General features: G+C 57.4%; 1 protein-coding gene across 5 annotated transcripts in view; it reads right to left on the reverse strand.

Annotated features, from left to right (window-relative positions):
- Nucleotides 1–2,208: 2,208 nt before the first annotated feature.
- The window catches only part of PRDM8 (PR/SET domain 8), a 33,129-nt gene continuing 14,835 nt past the window's right edge, over nucleotides 2,209–20,502 (reverse strand). For 4 of the 5 annotated variants that reach the window (XM_063156825.1, XM_063156824.1, XM_063156823.1 and 1 more), the window contains 5 exons: nucleotides 12,389–12,726; nucleotides 10,887–11,039; nucleotides 4,939–5,159; nucleotides 4,478–4,709; nucleotides 2,209–4,290 (listed from right to left, as the gene is read on the reverse strand). In XM_063156825.1, the coding sequence (XP_063012895.1) occupies nucleotides 2,909–4,290; nucleotides 4,478–4,709; nucleotides 4,939–5,157 (1,833 nt within the window). In that variant the 5' untranslated portion in view covers nucleotides 5,158–5,159; nucleotides 10,887–11,039; nucleotides 12,389–12,726 and the 3' untranslated portion in view covers nucleotides 2,209–2,908. Of the gene's footprint in view, nucleotides 4,291–4,477; nucleotides 4,710–4,938; nucleotides 5,160–6,550; nucleotides 6,745–10,886; nucleotides 11,040–12,388; nucleotides 12,727–20,502 lie in introns of those variants that run through there. The other variant, XM_063156822.1, reaches the window with a different exon arrangement.

Genomic DNA, 20,502 nt, shown 5'->3' on the forward strand with positions numbered 1-20,502 from the left:
CCACAGCTTCTGTGCTGTGCAGAGACACGGCATAGCATCAACTGCAGACAGGGAAAGACATTTAAAGAAAAAAAAAATGAAAAGAAAAAAAATTCTCTTCCTGTTTCCCAAGCAGCAGAAATGATGACAAAGGAGCAGTATGTGGCAATCGTACCCTTGCTGACCTGAGGAGAGCCAGCATAGCTCTGGGGAAGGAGGAACGTGCTGTGGCCAAGCCCTGATCCCAAAAGGCCCAAGGGGAACCCTCTCCATACAACACCCGACTCTTCAGGATCATGGGCACTGCCTGCCCTTATTACAGCACGATCTGCTTGTGCAGGAAGCATCAGTTGGAGTTTGATTTATCACTTTGGAGTTCGATATTCGATTTCACCCAAACAAAGTCTTGAATTAAATTCCCTAGCCTGTAGATTTTTGTGCTTTTAGACAGAAACAGAGTGAGCTTTGTGTGGATGTAACAATGCAGGCACCTGCTGCACCACGTGTGCCCTGTCTAACAGTGCTTTTAGGGGGCTGACTGCAATCCCTGACCCAACCCCAGTGGGAGAAGTCCTGGGGTTTAGCAGAATGCCTTCTGAGAGAGTCCCAAGGAACGCACAGAAGGCACGGTGCTGCAGGAGGCTGCCAGGGCAGGGGCACAGCACACCACACGGCTGTGAAAGCCATACAATATTTGGGGTAGATGGAGGAGACTGTGAAACCTGAGGGTGTGTGCTGCGTTCCGGAGTGCACCTTCGTGCAGGGGAAGCAGCGTCCCTCCAGCAGCAGCACCCGGACAAGCGCAGGGAGCCGGGCAGAGCATAACCAACACCGCCGCTGTGAACCTCCCCGGCTGCGGGAGGGAGCCGGCCCCGAAGCCGGCCCGGGGCAGCCGGAGAGGCGAAGCTGCGGCGGCAGAGGAGCCCTGCGCACCATCGCCGGGGGAAGGAGCCCGCCGGGGCCCGGAGCACAGCCGCTAGCCCCGCGGCGGCCCCGCTAGGTGGCGGTGCCCACCCGCCGCTGCCGCCCCCGGCATCCCCGCAGCCCGCCCGCATCCCCCGGAGCCCGGGGGAGCATCCCGGGGAACCCTCAAAAGCGGGACGCGCAGGGGTGGCACTGCTTCTTAAGGAAAATCCACGGGATAATCAGTGTCTCGCCCCCGCAATTAACGGCGGCAGGTGAGGTTATGTGTATTCCAGAGGCAAGGAATGAGAGCAGGGGGCCGCTCCGGATCCTGGCGTGGCTTGGGGGTTATTGGTACCGGGGTGCCGGGGTCAGCGCGCTGAGAGAGCGAGCAACACCAGCGGGAAGCTGCATCACGGGTACCCCGTGCAACCCCAAACCCCACGGCCGCCGACGCCGGTGGCACCTGGACCCCATTGATGTGACACTGTGGGCTCCAGCCTTGCACAGCTCCGGCTTTGGGGTATTTTCCCTACCAGTGACCTGGCACAGCATCGGTGCCGAGGTGACGGCAGCCTGTGTGTGGAAATGGGTTTCCTGCACATCCCCGGGCTGTGCGTGCCCCTGTGCCCCCCAGTGCTCCCCAAAGCGGGGCTGGCACTGAACGCACCCGCCGCAGGCTGTGCACCCGTACCCGGGAGTGTCCCCCTTGTCTTGGCCCTCCCGGGTGCCCCTGGCTGCGATGCCACCACCCGGTAATGCACCAGGACAGAGGGGACCCACCCCTGGCCCCTTCAAGCGCTCCCTACCCCACGACACTGCGGGCTGGGGGCTCCCCTGGGTCCTGTCACCCCAGACAACCTCCGGGCCGCCTCCATGGCTGTGCCCACCCTGCGAGCCCGCGACCACCCACAGCCGTGGCCAGGGTCGGGGGCAATCCGGGCTGCTGAAAGAGGGGAGGTGGGAAAATAGCAAAACACAGAAAGACAGAAATAAAAAGAAAGGTAAAATGAAAGAAAATAAAGACAACCCAAAAGACGAAGGGGAGAGGAAAGGAAGGGAAAGACAGGATGAAGGCGAGAGATAAAGGCTGAATAAAATGCCGGACGAAAGCAAAGACGCGCAGAGGAAGGACAGACACATGTCGGAGGGGCCGAAGGGAGGGAGGCAGGGGAGCGGGGAAAGAGAGCACAGAGAACAGGCGGCGTGGTCGGGCTTTCCTGCCCTTCCCTGCGGTCCGATGGGGACACCATTGCCACCCCTTCGTCACCGCCCACTCCCCCGCATCGATTAATGTCCAGGTGCTTTGAAGAAAATAAAGTCATTTATTGTCAAAGCATCCAACATACCCGGATAAACTATAAAGTTTAATAAATCTTTTTTTGTTGTTTTTTTTTTTTTTTTGTCCAGAGGGGCGAGGAAAAAAAAAAGACAAACCAAAAACCAAACCCAAACGGGAAAGGGAAGGTAAACACGGAACTACCGAGACTCCATTCCACGGGCACCAGTGACACTCGGGGGGAAGGGGCGCGGGCGGCGGGGCCGGACGGGGGTAGCGCCCGGTGCATGCAGGACCCCGGCCCGCCGGCCGCCGGCCCCGCCGCGCTCCCCTCGCCCTTAGCTTCATATCCAAAATAAAAATTTACCCTGACATAGAATTATTATTACATCTAAACCATAAGTGCTTAATAATTTAAGTAGAAACGTATGACAAATGCATCAATATGTTGCAATATATGACATTTTAAAAAATGTATTTTTAAGTCATTTTTTTTCTTTTTCCCGGTGATTCTCTTTTCTCTCTTTCTTTTTCTTTTTCTTTTTTTTTTTTTTTTTTTCTTTTACCTTCAATTTCTGCTTTTTCTTCTTCACCTTCTCATCCTTCTCACCTGCTGCCCTCCCCGCCGCTCCCCGGACTGTGGAAACGCGTGCATCGAAGGGGAAGGGTGGGAGAGGCGGGCGGCGCGGGTGTTCCCGGCGCGGGGGTCCCGGGCGTGTTCCCGGGGCCGGGACGGGGGTGTCCCCGCTAGTTGTGGGAGGTCATGTGGCGGGAGAGGTGGTGGCGCTCGCGGAAGGACTCGTTGCAGATGGGGCACTTGAGCTTCTCCTCGCGGCGGCGCTTGACGAGGGGCTCCAGCGCGTACTCCTTCTTGTGGTGGGAGCGCATGTGGTAGACCAGGTCCGAGGTCATGCGGAAGGACGCGTTGCACTTGGCGCACCAGTTCTGAGCCGGCAGGCACAGCGAGGTGAACGACGGCGGCAGCAGCGTCAGCGCCGACGGCAGCTGCAGCTGCAGCGGCCCCGCCGCCGCCGCCGCCACCGCCGCCGCCGCCGAGCTCTTGGGCCAGAAGGCCGTGGTGTAGAGGAAGGGGCTTTGCTTGGGCAGCCCCCCGCCGCCGCCGCCGCCGCCCGCCGCCTCCCCGCCGCCCGGCAGCTTGGCGGCCAGCGCTTCGGCGGCGTACAGGCGGGCGGGGGCGGCGGCGCCGTCGGGGCAGGGCTCGCCCAGCCCGCCCAGCTTGGGACCCAGCACCAGCGGCGGGACGTGCGGGAAGGAGCGGGCGGGCTGCGAGAAGGCGCTTTTCCTCTCGTCGGCGCCGCCGCCGCCGCCGGGCCCGCCGGGGCCGGCCCCGAGCTGCGGCACCGTGCTGAAGGCGCTCCCCCGCGCCGGGCTGCCGCCGTCCAGGCGGGCGGCCAGCGGGCCCCCCGCGCCGCCGCGGGGGCACAGCCCCGGCTCCGCGCCGCCCGCGCCCGGCGAGCCGCGCTCCGGGCCCTCTTCGGGGCCGCCGTCGGGCTCGGGGCCGCGGGCCGCCTTCTTCACCTCCACGAAGGCGCTGCGCTTGGCCTCGCCGGTCTCCGGGCTGGGCGGCGCGAAGAGGCGCCCGCCCTCCTCCAGCCCGCAGTAGGAGCCGGCGGCGCGGTACTGCTGCTGCGGGGCGCAGCCCGGCTCCTCCTTGGGCGCCGCCGGCAGCCCCGGCCGCTCCGCCGGGAAGCGGCCCCGCGCCGCACTGGGCCCGCGCTCCTCCTCCTCGGGGAAGCGCCGCTTCGCCTTCCCGGCCGCCGCCTCAGGGCCGCCCTCGGGGGGCGCCGGCCGCCCCGGGGAGCCGGCGCGCCCGCCGCGGGAGTTCTCCAGCTCCCGTGCCAGGTTGTGGAAGTCCGTGGAGGGCTTGGTGCTGGCGGCAGGGCCGCCGTCGGGCCCGGGGAAGGGGTGGTGCGGCGGCCCGCCGGGCTTCCCGAACTTGCCGGGCTCCTGCTCCTTGCCGGAGCCGTCCTTGGCGGCGGCGGCCTCGGCGGCGGGGCCGATGTCGGGGCCGTGCAGCCTCTTGGGGCAGCGGAACCGGAGGTGTGCGGCGAAGGGCAGTTCGAACTGGAAGCGCTGGCTGCACTCGGGGCAGGCGAAGGGCGGCGAGCCTGCGTCGGGTGGGCGCGACAGACAGAGAGAGAGGGAGAGAGAAACAGCACCGTCAGCCGGAGCCACCGATGGGATGTCCGCCGAGAGTTTGGGGATCGGGAGCGGGGGACCCCAAAGCCCTCCGCCGCCTCCCGATTCCCCCCGGCCGCAGGGATCCCCCTCCTTCCTCCCGCCCGGGGCACCCACCGTTGGTGCGGGCAGGGGCCCGGGCCGGGCCGAGCAGCAGCAGCTCAGTGAGCTCCTTGCCGTACCACACCAGCAGCTCCTCGTCCTTGGCGATGCGGCGCAGGGAGCGATAAAAGAGCTGCCCGCTCTTGATGTAGGCCTCCAGGTTCTGCTCCTCCCGCTCCCGCGCCGACTGCACCAGCCGCAGCCACATCAGCCCCTCCGACGAGCCGTTGGCCGCCGACGTGTCCACCTGAAAACCCGCGGCAATCAATCCACCGGACCGAAAGACAGACCGATCGACGGACCGACAGCACAGGGCCAGGCAGCAGTAGGAGCGGCGGCTGCGGCGCGGCTCTGCCCTCGGGGACAGCCTCCCGGCGGCCGGGGCTCCCCGGGCCGACCTGCGCTCCGCGGCGGGGACGCGTGCGGGCACCGGCCGGCGTGGCGAGCGGCTGGGCCCGGGGACGAGCGGCTCTTACCCGAAATATGTAGGGGACGGTGCGCTTGTCGGTGGACTTGAGGGCGATAAAGGCGATGCTGTCATACAGGGACGTGTGGCTCAGGACGCAGGGGCCGAAAATGGCATTTTCCGGGATGTCGCAGGTGGTGTAAACACTGGTAAAAATGTCAGTCAAGCACTGCTGGACCGTCTTGGCATCCCCGTCCCATATTCCCCGCTGGACGCCGGCGTCCTCCATCCCTGCGGGCGGAGAGAGGGGCAGAGAGGGGCCCCGTTACCGCAGCGGGTCCCGCTCAGCGGTACACCGGGCTGCCCCGGAAAACAAAATAAAATCGACTTGAATTAATAAATAAAACATTACGATAAAACCTCCAAATTATTTTTAAAAATTAGATAGAAAGATGGAAAGACAAAAAAAATCAGGCGAGCAGTTTCTCCGGTTTGAAAAAAAATTTAAAGCAGGCTCGGAGCTGCGAGCAGAGGCGGGGTGCGGGGACTCTGCCGCGCCGATTTATTTTTTTTTTAGATATCGCGGCGGAGCTGGTTCTGAGCAGGGACCCGGGAATCCCACCGGCCAGGTCCTGTCCCAAGCGGGCGCAGGGTCTCCCTCGTGCAATCCCCGGCGCCGGGCCGGGCTGCGAGCTACGCCGGGGGAGCGGGTGGGTTCCAGCGGCTTGTCATTGTCGCCGATTGCGTGTCAGCTCACCTCCCGCTCCGCGCGACAAGGGGAACGTATGGCTGCTCATTATCATAATCCAGCACTTTCCCTCCGAGACTTTAATTAAAAGCAGCAAGCAGAGGTAATTATTTTTACCTCGACACGCTTATTTATGGAGCAGGGTGAGAGCCCCGGCTGCCGCGCATTACGAGGGGAGGGATGCGGGCGGCGGGCAGCTGGCGGGGCGCGGGCAGCGGGCAGGGTGCGGGGCCGGCGGCGCCGCCGAGGCCGGGGAGGGAGCATCGCGCCCGGCTGCGGTGCCCTCGCCCTTCCCGACCAGATTAGCGCACGGCTGCCTCCCCCCGCCCCATCTGCCATCGAAATCCGTCATTTGGGGCTGGCTCGGGAAAAGACCGGTGCTCCTCCCGGTGCGCCTGCTGACGGCTGCCGCCGCTTGCGCCGGGCACGGCTCCGCCGAGCCGCCGCTCCCCCCGCGATTTCGGGGTACGACCCGCACCGCCGGGAACTTCAACCCCTCCCAGACCAGAGCGGCGGCGGGGGTCCCGGCCCCTCCCCGGGAACGGAGGCCGGGGGGGAAGGCGCTCCGGCCGCCTCCCCGGCGCCCTCCCCGTTCCGCCGCTGCCCGGCGCATCCCTTCCCCGAAGGAACGATTTCGCCAAACGAAACCACCGGCGGCGAGGGGCCCCAGCCGAACTTTCCTCCCGGCGGCGGCGAGCCCATTACGGCTCCCCACGGGGCCGCATCTCCCCGGCTCCCCGGGCCGCCCCCGGCCCCGCGGCGCTGCCTCCCCCCGGCCGCCCTTTGTCCGGGCCGGGCGGCGCCGGGGCCGCTCCCGGAGGCTCCCCCGCCGGTCCCCGCAGCCCGGGCAGGCCCGCCGGCAGCACGGCCATCCCCGGCATTGTTCCCGCTCCGGGGCGGCGGGGGGCGGCGGGGCCCCTCCGCCGGTACTCACCAGGGACGGTGGGGATAATCCTCGCCCCGACAGTGGCACAAAGGCGGCTTCGGGCTGGCTGCCTCGGGCTCTCAGCGCCGCTCCATGCCGGGCCGGGCCGTGCGGGCGGCGGAGCGGGAGGCGCGCGGTGCAGACGGACCCGGTGCAGTGAGGGGCTGGCACGCAGACACACACTTTTTGTTTGCTGCACATAATCTGCCCAATGACGCGTGACAGCCCACGTCCCTCCCGTTAACCCCTTCGGGGCTGCCCGCTCGCCGCCCGCCCTACCCTCACCTGGACCCGCCGCCACCGGGCACCACCGGGGAAAGGGGTGGGAAACGCGGGGCGCCTTCCCCCACCGACCCTCTGCCGGGGCAGGGAGCGTGTTTGGGGCCGCGGCTCCGCTTCGGCCCGGCGGGGATGCGGGGCGGGGAGCGGGGGTGCCCGACGGCCGCTCCGCCCGGCGGCGGGATCCCGGCGGCGCCTTCCCGCCCTGTCCCCGCACCTGCCAGGTAGGGGCAATAGGACACGCAGGAAAAAAACCTCCTCGGCGGGACGGAGCCGAGTGGGGATGCCCGTGCCCGGCTCCGCGGAGTGGAGCGGCCCTCCTGCGCTGCCGGCGGCCGGCGAAGGCCCGGCGTGCGGAGAAGCGGCACCGGGCAGCCCCGCGCTCCCCGCCGGAGCAGGGCAGGGGCAGCCCCGGCCGGAGCCCCCCGCCCATTCCGAGCCGCTCCGGGGCGGGGGGCGGCCACGGGCTCTCCCCCTGCACACGCGGGGCTCCCGCGTTCACCGACACGCGCGCAGCTTCGGGAAACACAGAGGCGCGGATGCTCTGTGCAGAAATAAGGGGTTTATCGCGTGGAAAAGTGTTTACCGGTCCCTCCCTGATCGTCGTCATTTCAGACATAAAACAGATAAAAAAAAAAAAAAAAGAATAATTAAAAATAGAATTTGAAACCCCTTAAACTAAAAAAAAAAAAAAGAGAGAGAGAGAGACAAAGCGTTTTCCAGGGGCGAACGGAGCGGGGTTTGCAGAGAGTGGGCTGATGTTTGGCTTTCAAATTCACTTATCCTCCACATAATTACGATTTTCCTTGCATTAGGATTAAAGGCTGCATATAATATGCTTTCAACATTTATCTTATTAATTCGACAAAACGCAGCGTCTCCTAAAAGGGAGATTCTCATAACATTAAAAATATTGGAGTCTAAAAATTTGGATGTCAATTCCTGCTTCAAATGTGGTGTTGGTTTTTTTTTTCCCTATTCCTGTTTCTTTTTCCTTTTTTTTTCGTCAGTGCTGCAGCTTTCGCTGTAAGATATAAATTGTCCGAATGACTGTCATTAGTGGGGGGAAAGAAAACCTACGCGCTGATTTTATTCGCGAGAATTTTAAGGGACATCACAGCACATATACGATCTCGAAATCGCTTCGGCGTGATCCAAGCTACCGAAATTCCCTGGGACTGGAAAGGACCGCGCAGGAATTTCCGAGCTTTTATCCAGTCTCTGATGCCACTCTAAAAGGAGATCCCAGGGAACAGCGTCCTTCGACCTGCAGAACGGCTTTGGGACGGCCACGGGTTCTTTCTTTTGGAGTTTCTGCTGGGGGATGCGCCCACCGCAAACCCCGCAAAGCCTGGCGCCGGCGGCGCTCTCCCGGCCTCCTGGAAATGCCTCACCGGGATTTCTGGGGGACACGGGGCAGGTGCGCCGGGCCCGATCCGGTCCCCGCTGCGCTGCCAGCGAGCGCGGTGTCACCCAGCGGGGCCGTGCGATCGCTGCCCGCCGCCGCCCGGCTGCCGCACGCTCCTATCTATCTCGGTACATCCATGTATTTCCTATTCGCTTGTTTTTCCAGAAAATCTCTTGCGGAGGGCCAGGGGCAACCCGGGCTGAGGAATTCCGGCCGCTTTCCCAGGGACCCCCGCACCCGGCAAACCCCCGCCACTCCCCGCCCTCCAAAAGCACAGCCCCTGCTCTGCCGAGCCCCTCTCGACGGCACCAGCGCGGCACGGAGCAGCTCCCGGGCGAGGGGAGCCCCAGGAGCAGCGGACAAGCCCGGGACCCGAGCTCAGAAGGGGCTGGGCTGGCCAAATCCCTGCAGAAGCCAGGGTGGGGACCTGGTGGAGATTCAGGTGGCTGCAGGGCTGGCAGAGTGGGGATGCCTGGATGCTTGGACACCGTTATCACTAACCACCGTGATAACCCTCTTCTGCCCGCAATAAGTTATTGTGGGGACGGCTGCAAGGGACAGAGAACCTGCTCGCAGGAGTGTACGTCTTTTCTCCCTGACCTTCATGCAGGAAGGGGAGAGGAGAGTAGAGGGACCAGGAAAGGCTGCTCAACCTGCGCTCAGAAACACTCCCGCATCCTTTGGGAAACACTGCCTGAGTTGTGGCATGCGCCAGGCCTACGGGTGTGTGGTTACTCCCGTGAGGAGACACACAGCTGAGAGTCAGCTCCCAGGTGACTGCAATAAAATCACTCATAAAATAAAATCACTGAGAGAACACACGAGTTCCCAGAGGCACACAAGCCCAGCCACACTCACTCCTGCGGGGCCAGGGCACTGTGAGGAGAGGGCATAAAAGGATGCTCTGAACTGCCCTGCTACCCTCTCTGCCTGCTGCTGCCACGGGCAGGGCCAGCTGCGGTCTCCAGGAGGTGCACACCAGGTGGAATGGAAAATCCACTTCAAACGAAATGTGGAGCCACAAGCTTTCCTGGTGCCTGGAGAAATGCAGCCAGAACGGTTCCCTTCCCTGGAGACAGACAGGCCTCTGTAGTGGAAATAAATCAGGGCCTCAGTTGAATGACTGAAACCATCCTTTCTGCTTGTCACCAGGCTCATGGATGGCACCTTTCCTGGGGAAGCCCTGTGCTGGGGTGCCAGAGACATCCCATCATGCTACAGACATGGGGCACAGAGAGGAGGGGCGCTTCCCCCACTGCTCATTCTGCATGGGGAGCCCACTGGGAGTCCTCAGACCCACACCCAGATGAACGTTTGCCTACCTCCAGGTCCCTGCCAGGGCTGAGGCACACCACCAGAGCTCTCTCTTGTTTCCAGCCCAGCTCCCAAACACACCTGAGGATGCCTGTCCTTTCCTATTCCCTCTGACCCTTCAGCCCCACCTTACCGGTGTTGGACTCCCAGATCAGGTCACTGTAATGCCACAAATCCCTAAAAAGGGCCAGATACCACCTTTAGCTGTGGTTCACCCCAAGGAGCCAATGCTCCTGCTCCCCAGGAAGCTGACATACTTTCCCTACCTGCCTTCTCATGGTTCAGATACACCACAGGCATCTTGGCTCTTTCCTCATCCCTAATTGTGCCTGAACTTCCCTTCTACTTCTTTCCGAGCAAACACAGAAACTGGTTAGAAATATTAATTTGCATATTCACCAAAGGGATTCACAGGAATTCTTTTTATTACCTATAACCCTAGACCACTAAACATAATACAGGTGGCTGGTTAAACGGTTCATACATAGCCCTCTATCACTGCTGACTTCCTATTTCAGAATTATTTTTCTCAGGCTTTCTGCTTCTCCTTCTTTCTTGGCCTGACAGCAGCATCAAGGTTTAAAACATGGAAATCTTTCACCTAGCTTCACCTTCCTTCAAACATTTAACAGCCTGACAGAAGACATGATTGGCTACGAAGGACAGAAAAGGGAGAGAAATGGAAGAAGGGGAATCCCTGCAGGACTGAAATCTGCCTGTACACCCTTGGGCCTTTCTGTCCCTGTGTGCCACCAGCATGTCCCATGCTGGGACCAGCGTGGGGTGGGGCAGTCCTGGGCTCCATCTCCTCAGGACACCTGAGCTCAGAGTGGTGGGCTGCACGTCTTTTTGGTGGCCACAGGAGTTCTCTGCTGTCGGTCCGTGACGACGTCACTCACAGCTCCCCACCGGACCCTGGGTGGCCGCTGAGTTCCGCACGGCAGGAGCTGAGTGCCCAGCATATTCCCTCAGGTGGATAATCCTCCTGCAGGGATGGCCTCTCCCCTCCTGGTGCTGCCCGGGGGCTCTGGAGGCCTTGGCCTCTGCAGCGAGTGACAGTCCCTAAAGTTAGGAAAGGTTTGCTAAAGCCTGGCGCAGAGGGGGTGGGGAGAGCAGTGAAAGGACAGACAGACGGGGCGGGGGGAGAGGGAAAAAAATAAAGATGCAGAGGATTTCAGCTCCAGCTCTGCTGCAGCAACTTGACGTGGGGTGTGTGAAGGAGCCTGAAACTTAAAAAGATTTATTTTCTCTAGTCATAAATCTCATCCCGTTGTTCCTCTGACCAACCAAGCATGATAAAGTCCTTTTCCATAAAGTATTCAGTATTAAAGCCACAAAGCTCACCCAATCAGTAGCCATCTGCTTCTCCCATAACTGCTGCTCCAGAAGCAGGAAAAAGCAGCCAGAAGAGAAAGGGCACCACTGTTACGGCTCTGGGACAAATGAGGAGGCACTGAATAGCAGCCGAAACCTTTGGTTTGCCTTGTATATCTGTATCTATAGAGACAGAGGAAGAAAGGAAGCATTATATTGATACAACAATTGTAAAACAAAAAAAGGAAGAGGCATCTAAAGGGCAATACAGCGGGCATCAGAGGGCCCCGCGGGGAGGGATGCTCGCAGATTCATACAAACCTTTAATTGCTTTGCAATTGAAAGATAAAGAGGCCGAGAAAACAAAACAAAACAAAAATCCCAAAAAACAAAACAAAACAAAACAAAACAAAAAAAAAAAAAAAAAAAGAGAAGAAAACAAAAAAAACCACCAAAAAAACCGAAGAGTGGCAAAGCCCCGCGTTACACGGTGCATCGGCGGCTGAGCTCTGGTAGCAAGCGAGCCGGAGCATTGCTGACTGGGGTACGATATTGGCGGGACCGACCCCCCATTACGCTCTCCCCGGCCACGCCGCACTGAACTTGGCTTGCAGCCGGCTGGGAGGGAACAACCCCGAGGCGCTCCCCCGGAGCTCCCCGTGATGCAGGACACGTCCCGCAGCCGCCCCAGCCTTCCCTGGAGGGTGTTTGAGGGGACCTCTCTCACAGCGCCGCCCGCCGCGCTGCTCCTGGGAGCACAGAAAAAGCCGGCAACGATGTCACCCCAAAAAAGAGGCGGGGAGGTGCGAGGGTGGCGGACCGGAGAGGGGGTACAGAAGCCTGGGGGGGCTACGGGAGCACCGGGCCGGCAGCGCCCACCCGAGAGCGGCCCCCGCCCCTTCCCGCGCCGCCGCCCGCCGGGCAAGCAGCGGGTTAATGACCGAGTTAGGTCATTAACAGATTTACGTCCCCTGAGAGCAGGGGCTTCGACCCGAGACCCCACCGCACGCTCTGGGGAGGGGACTTCGCCCCCAGCCCGCGGGGACGCGGGCAGGGACCCACGGCCACGGGCCGGGATTAGCGGCGGCGGGCCGGGATTAGCGGCCGCCCGCTCTGCTGCCGCTCTCCGGGATTACGCCGGGATTAGGAGGCGGCCCCATCCCCACTCCCGCGCCGGGCGGGTGAGGGGGAGTCCCGGAAACCCGGAGGGCCTCGGGGCGCCCGGGGGGCCGGTCTCTCCCCCTGGCCCCACGCTGTGCCCGGTGAATGCTGCTTCCCTCCGATGGAGGGCAGGAGAGGAAAGACGAAGCCCGGGATACTGCCGGCGGCGAAATGCAGGTGCCAGGCACCTGCCGGCAGACATCCCAGCTCCCGGGGGGCACTGAGCCCCCTGCTCGGTTCCCCATCTCGGGACCCGGCGGGAGGGCCCAGCAGGAGCCGGGGCTGGGAGCACAGGGAACCAAAAGAAAAGGTGGTGGGTTTTAAGACTGCCTGGCACAGGAGTGAAAGCGACACAAATAGGATTTACGCACCGATAAAACCAGGGTGGAGGGCCGGGAGACGCGGCTGTGCCTCCCTGCCCTCTGCAGGTTTCGTTTCTCTCACAGAGCACGAGAAGGACCAAACGCCACGTTGAAGGCACAAGTCGCTCCCTGGCTTTTCCCGAGCACTGTCGTGTCCAGCAGCCCTGTATTATGTCAAAAATCTGGCATGGCAGGCAGTGGCACATCTGCTAGGTGTGGATGACATTCATTAGCCAAGGTTCTCTGCTAAACGGCCTGCCAGAGTCTCAGCAGCACTGCCCAATGCCAATCACTCGTCTGCTGCCAGCTCAAAGGCAATCCTGCTTCAGGGATGGCTCCTTTCCATGCTGGCAGGAGAAACAGAGGAAACAATGCATTTAGATGTTTGGGATGTGAGCAAGGTTGCACATGGGAGCAGCAAGCAGATGTAGCAGGAGAGGAGATGAAGTTGTGAAGTGTCATTCAATAATTGCAGCACAAGGGATATGTGCTGGTGAGCTGAGGTTTGGGACGGGAAAGCGTTAACCCCTTTCCAAACCACAAGGCAGACAGTGGTGGGCGCTTTTTGGAAAGGAATCATAATGAGGCTAATGCAGCAAATGGCCTGCTTGTGCTCACGGACGACACACAGAACAACGCAAGGAGATCGGTGCCAGGCCAGCCGGGAAAACCGCCCGGGCCAGGGGAGGGAGCTGCACCGACCTGCTCGAGGGCAGCCTGGCTCAGATGTGCTGCCCCTCTGGGGGTCTACCTGCTGCAGCCCAGACAGCCACCCTGCTCGTGACAGAGCGGTCTCAGTGCTGGCCCTGACAGCTTGGTTCACAGCCCAAAGGGGCAGCTGCACCCCCAGGGCAGGCTGGGCACTCCCCGCCCTGCCCTGCAAGAGATGTGGGGACCAGAGGTGGAAGGAAGGAGCATCTGCTTGGCACTGCTACAAACATCACTCTCTGGTAAGAGAGGCTCCATTTTCCTCTGCTCAGAATCTCTGGGAAGGTACTTGTTCCTACAAAGGAATTAAAACACCTCAATCAGAGATAGATGTAAAGACATCAATCATCCCTGTTTATTAATTTAATAAATTTACAACCACATAATGAAGCTTGATTTTGAGCCACTGTGTGCTTTCCAGGGAGCCTGGGAGGCAACCTCAAATAGAAGCTCAGTGAATGCTCCCCTCAGCCCTGTTTTCCCATTCTGACTTCTATTTCTGTCCACATCCACTCAGGTAGTGGTTCATCAAGTGTGTGAGATGCTACCTACCTACACACACAGCTTTTGCCTCACAGATAATTCCTGTGACAGCCTCAGTTTCTTACATGTTCTAAGACTTCTGCTTGCACCATGAAAGGCCACTGGCCACTGGCAGCTTGCAGCGCCCTTCATGCTGCTCTCAGCCAGGCAGGGAATCACAGGCTTCCCCTCCCCAGCACCAGCCTCTCTGCCATTACCTGTGCTATTAAATGCCCACACACACCAAGAGCCCTCCCAGGTCAGCACAAGTGTTCCATGGTGGAGCCCATCTCTGACACCATACGTGCTCTTCCCACAGGCAGCGGCTTGCCCGGCATCCTGTGCCTGGCCATCTGCGGCACAGCTCAGCTGTGAGGCCTTTCCTTCTGCTCTCGCCTCCCCAGGAAGTCGTTCTGCTCCAGCTGCATTCTGGACTCAGCCGCATCCACCTTCTGTTTCTGTGCTGGGTTTGTCTCTGTTCTGGTTAGCTGGTCAGCCTCAACCAAGGAATGTCTGCACATTGTTAGAGATTTCCCCAGTTTCCTACTTTTGGTGGTTTAATGCTCGCTGCACCACATACACCCCAACACCCTTCTGGCAGAGGCAGTGTGAACCCCATAACTCCCCATCCTCAGACATTAGAACTGCATGGCTGCAAGAGCAGGAGCCACATCAAGAGACAGAGACACGATGCTTCTCCCTCCTATCCAAACATTATACCTTCATTTAAATACTCGAGTAATCCCACTGGATCTACTCCGGTGCTTAAAGCTAAGCCTATTAAGTGTTCACAGGGCGGTCTGCACACAGAAGAGCCAGGAGAAAAGGGAAAGGGGAGAGTGAGGCGCTGCTCCGGCAGGGAGCCATGGTGCCAAGAAACACCTCCTTGCTCTCCTTTTCCTCAGGTTTACCTTCTCCTCCGGCTACTCCTGACAGCCCCAGCACTGGGCTCCCCTCAGCGTTCGGCTGATCTGAGTGCGAGATGAAGCCGGCTAGGAGGGGGAGAAATTGCTTTAAAAACTTGTCAAAACAAAAGCCTGGATTCATTTTTTAATGCCAGCTTGGGCTCTGCGGTCACAGCGTTGGAAGCTATATTTTGTTTTGTTTTCAAGACGCTTTTCGCCAATCTCATTGTGCTCATCATCATTATTTTCAGACAATGATACGGGAGAGAGAGCAGTTATCCCCTCTCCTGCAAGGAGGGCTCTAGGAAAGCACTCATGCACATGGTTTCCTTTGCTCTCCAAGGATTTCAAGCACATACTTAGATTTAAGTATGTATGTAGACTGAGTGCTACTTTTTGTTAACAGGGAGCACCTCTTAGAAACAGGACTTGATTCAAAACCCGCACATCCACGGAGCTCTGGCTCTTGACTCTGCTTCAAGCACTGCAAAACCTCCTGCCTTGGCCGCACAAAGCCCCGTCCCACCCTTTGATGCATTTCTTGGCACGTGCACATTCTAATTCCCGACACCACCCTTTCTTCCCCTTTTCTTAGCCGGATTTTCTCTGGGCACAATGCATTATGTTTTCCTGTATGTACTACTCCATACTGCTTGCACAATGTTTTGCATGATCTAATATTCTTTGTTCAAAACTGCAAGAAAATCTAAATAAAGACTATAGTGTGTCGCATCAGTATAGGCATCAGCTAACGTTTTCCACGGCATATGGTACTTCAGAAGCCATATGTACCACTGTTTAGTGATTCTGGCAAAGAGGCGCAGAATGGTGAAATCCAACTGCCAGGATTTCTGAAAACAAATATGTAAATGCTCCAGTGCTTTTGTTATTCATAACATACCTCTAACACAGCACATACAATATGCTGTTCATTCTGTAACGAGTATACTACTAAACTATATTTGCTTCCGTTCTCGTTTTAAAAGATTTTTTCCTTCTGTATACGATTCCCCCATCCTCTCTATCAAAATCCATCTAAGCTGCAATTCAGAAAAGGCGTTTTATCTATTTTGAAGCACACACTATGGGGAAGATTGTGTACCTACGCAAGGGTCTCGCATCAGAACAAAGACAGACGTTATCTCTGCAGCCTGACTAGTGGAATGAAAGCAAGGCAGGGAAGTGCACTTAAGCAGATCAGCTGCATGGAGCAAAGCTTGTTCAGCTAGGAATAACCTCCCTGGGAACACGGGTGGGTTGGCCCTGCTCAGGGGCTACTGCAAAGCAAGCGGGCGGACAAAGCTTTTGTGAACAGGTCCTCAGAAACAATAGCTGGGGTGGAAAGAGGATTTCAGACACGTGGTCCAAGGTGGATGGCAGCTCTGCTAAACTCTGACCTGGGCTGGGATCGGTCCTGGTGAGCGAGGGCTCAGACAAAGGGGATGGTCCATGGTAGCAGCTGTTCCCAGAAGGGCTGGCAGCACCAACGCCGAGGTGGAGGGGCAGTGCACAGGGCTCACATGGAGCACCTGTGCATCACTAAAGGCTTCAAACCCCATCAGCCAAGGCAGAAACTCTCCCTCCTTCCTTGGCTGTGCACCAGCAGGTACACAGCAATCAACACCCCGTTCCATGACCTACCTCTGACAGTGCTACTCCTGGCGCTCCTCTCATCTGCAGAATAAGCTTGTCATCTCTGCCTGGGATCTTGCTGTGCTGAAGGATTCCAAATGTTGCTGTTTAGCATTAAGGCTCCCCATTCACAATCAACATTGTAACATTACCTGTTGCCACCATTGCCTCTGTCTTTTGGCTTGTCAGGGTCCACAGAGGCTGATATTGTGGGAATGAGCAAGCCCATTCCCAGGTCACTCTGCAGTTCGCTCCTGCCTTAGAAGCACGGCTCCTGACATCCCCAGAGCTTCTGGCAGCGCCAGGGGACCAGGCAAACCTCGGGAGGAGGGGAGAGATACCAGTGCCTCCAAGAAACACGTGGCTTTTCCAGTGTATTGCTTACCTAATGTTAAAAACAACAACAAACCCAGGACTCCCTGCACACAGTCTCAGTGAAATACTGTCACCCTACAGGGTCCTGAAAAAATTCAGCCATCTCCATACATGACAGTGTTATTCAAGACACACAGATGCCTTTTCCCCAAGAGACCGAGGTGTGCTGCTCCTTTCCTTGCCAGTCCTGCACTGCAGCACCCCATTTCAGCAAGCACAACCTCCCTCAACAGGGTCCCGTGCCCACCACTGCCTCTGCTTGACTTCCCCTGCACATCAGACCTGCTCATTACCTCCTGTCTGCTGCCAGCCCCCAAGGCATTATCCTGAGTTGCAAACCATCTGCGTGCCCAAGCAATTCCTTTTTGGTAGGTTTTTTCCCCCTGTGACATAAAGTGGGATCCCACTTTCCTCCCCTCAAGTTACAGAGATACTCTGCTCTAAAACTTAAGCCAGACCTCTGCCTGCAGCCAGGTCTTTCACTTCTAAACAGTTTTTTTCTATTCTATCACAGAAGAAATCCTTCAAATATCAAATCCTTCCAGCCTTTATGTTATCCTACTTTTGTAGGTCCTTCAGCCAGAATCCGTTTTTTCCCTATTCTGTTCTGGTCAGCAGGTGATAAAAAATTGCCATAAGAAATGTTGGCTTTGAGCATAAGTGCCTGGATTAGAAGAAGAGACAATTGGAAAGTGAAAAATGGCAAAAAGCTCTAAGAAGCCAAAAATAAAAGAACAAACAAACATGCAATCTGGCTATCAAAAAAGGCCACGTTTTTCCCTTACTGCAGTAAAAATCAACATTGTCAAAATTACAAAGTATATATATTACAAAGACTGGCAGTCATGGGGAGAGGGAAAAACAGTCCCACAGGGTCCAAAAGGGGAGGCCTGGGAAAAGCCACCTGAAGGAGCTGACAAAGAAGGGGACAGAGAAAGGCAAGCACCTCACATCATGCTGCCAGGATGCTGCAGTGATCCTGCAGCTGCTGGGTGAGACAAACTACCCTGAGTGAAGGGAGCCAAAAAAAAGAGCCTGCTGATTGAGCTGGCTCACGTGTGCCCGCATTTATGGCAGCACAAAGGTCAGTCTGGTATTGCCTCTTGTGAATCCCTCTTGAACAGGCAGGCTGGGGATTTGATGAGCTCAGGAAGAAGATTTATCGACATGCCAGGGGTTGTTGGCCCTAACTCTTAACCTGCTGGCAGAGGTTGGGGCTTTTCATTAAGGGGGGCTATGCATGGAATACTTGCAGGCTGTGGCTAAGAGTAAATGTGATCTCAGCCCACACAATTTGCCACTGCCTAAGAGACACCAGATTATTTTCTCTCAGCACAGAAGTCAGCAGTCCCCTGGAACCCTCTGAGCAGCTGAGTGCACAGAGGGGATAGTGAGGGGAAAGCTGGAAGGGGTTTAATGGTATGTTGTTCATCATATCCATGAGCAGGTAAAACCCAACCACCCCTCCAAGCTGTACTCCTGTGCTCCAGAGGCAACCCCTTTCTGGAGCCAGGCAAGCACCCACTGCCACTGCCAGGACAGGCCCCTCTCCTGGCAGCGCCATTCACAGCTCCCATCAGCAATCTCCCTATGCCACCAAAAAATCTGGCCCCTTTTAAGGGAGAACAGTCTCCATGTGGGATATAACCCCCTGGACAGGCTTGCTCCCTCTCCTAAATCCCACCCTGAATGCACAAGCCACTATAGTTTCATGAGGAAAAAATAACCTGAGCAACTGGGTATTTACAACAACACATCCTTCTGCCTCCCCTATTACTTGTTTTCATTGAGGCCCATGTCTCTGCAACCCAGTCCCTCCACCTGGAAGGCATCACCTCTGACTGCCTGTTCATGAGCTGCTGGGTTACCTTCCCCCTGTTCTTCCTGGGGTGTTTCTGCAAACTCTGCTGAATCCATCAGACTTCATTTTACAAGATCCAGCACCATTTTGAAACTGCTTGCTTTCTGCAGCAACTGAAAAAAAAAAAAAAAAAAAAACCAAAACCAAAACAACCCCAAAACCTGAACTAAGGGGTTTTACACTTGGTGTTCTTGCACAGTTCACCCTTGTTCCCACCTTTTCCTTTTCCTCTGGCAGCCTGAATTCCCCATGGTGCTGGCTGAGGGGCAGTAAATTCACTCCTTCCCTTCCTGCAGCCTCTGGCAAAGCTCTCAGCTTCCCTCTTCATTCGGTTGAGAGGTGCAAAGATTTCTCACCGGAGAGACACCATCCCAGGAAGCTTCCCAGCCCCTTGGGGACACACCCCCCCAGGTCCCTTCAAGCACCTGGGCTGCAGCAGACACAGCTGGAAGAGCCAGGCAGGGACTGGAAGAGGGATTCCCAATGCGCGCTCCTGCAGAATGAGTGAATAATTTCTCTCCTGCAGTTGGTGCCAGCACTTGCTCCTTGCCAGTTGGCAGAAGGTATCATTTCCTTTTCTGAGGAATGCTTAGCATCCACCTTTCCCCCACCCCAAGGGGAAACCACAGAGGCTGGGGGGATCTTTCCTGGCAGCCAGGCATCTGAAGGAGCTGCAGGCTTGGGGAAGGAGGAGGAATCCAGCAGGGAAGCCAGGTTTTATTTCACAAACTTCTTTTAGCTGAAGGGGAGCAGGGAGCACATTTCTCCCTCACCTGAGAGTTCCCATGGGAACACAGAAGGGCAGTGTAACAGCAAATTTTGGAACGGGCATGTCTGCGAACAACTTCTGATATAATATTTGAGTCCTCAGATGTTCAGCCGCTTGCACATACTGCGCGAGCGCCTGATTTGCATGGGATTTGTATTTGTTGGTATTCACATTCGTAGGAAAACGCATACATTAGATTAATGTCATCACAGTTTATGGAGATCATCTGCGCCACAGCACCAGCCCAGGGCTCTGACTGCATTCCGTGCCCTGTGGCACATGGCAGCCCCTCCTGCCCTGCCAGGGCCACCGAGAGTTGGGACGGCTGTGCCAGGCTGAGCCCCGAGGTGGTCCTGCTGGGTTCTCCTCTTTTTAACACAAAAGTTTAAAGATCATTCGGAGTAACTGTCTAAAATTGCCTAGCCCACATTCCAAAGATAAAATTAATCCAACTATTTTGACTTATTCTCTTATACTTCCTTGTATGAGCTTACAGCACGCTCCACGCCCTCATTTTTAGTGCCTACTTAAGGACATTCAGCTGTCTAGCAGACCAACTAGGTGGTCCCTTTTTGTTTTGCGGGAGCATCCCTCTCTCAGTGAAATGGTATGGTTGTAATTCCCTCCCCGTTTGCCACGACACCTGGGTGCTCTCATCTGCTAGACAGCTGGAAGCTGTCACTAGAGATGCTGTTCTCACAGAAGCGTTGCTGGGCTCAGTCAGACACTCTTTGTAAAGCAGATGGAACACCTCAGAAGAACAGCACTGCAGCAACAAAAGCTCATTTTCTGCTAGGGGATTTCTGTTATTGGGCAATGCTTCCATCAGGTGACTTCACACCCCAGTGAGCCCACATGCCAGTGGAGCCCAATGATGATTCTGTTAACCTACTTCCACTGAGGCCGTGCAGTTCCACCTCCCAAGGCTGCCCTCCCTTTTCATCTCTGCCCTTCCAAACTGCACAGGAGCATTAGGATTGGGGGCTCAACCCCTGCTGTGGCCCTGCCACCCAGGATTTCCGACAGGCCAGGATTTCCGCTCCATCCCCACAGAGCCTCTCACGCTGGCAGCCACATCCGAGTCACTGCTCGTGCACAGGGTCTGCAGAGTCTGTCTCAACCCTGATGGTGCAACCCAGAGGAAGTGGGTGGCACAAAGGAAGAGTGCACATCTCCAGATCTGGTGATGATTTTGTGCTCACTCCAGTAACAGGCCAAATAACACCTTTTGGTCACCCTTAAAAGCCTTTTTCTCTGCAGCACATGCCACAAGCCCATGCTCAAGCTACCTGCACAATTCAGCTGCTTCCACTGCTCCTTACCCAGGCACAGCTCTCCCACCTCAGAGCCA

The sequence above is a fragment of the Melospiza melodia genome, chromosome 5 (assembly GCF_035770615.1).
Source record: "Melospiza melodia melodia isolate bMelMel2 chromosome 5, bMelMel2.pri, whole genome shotgun sequence".
NCBI lineage: Eukaryota > Metazoa > Chordata > Aves > Passeriformes > Passerellidae > Melospiza > Melospiza melodia.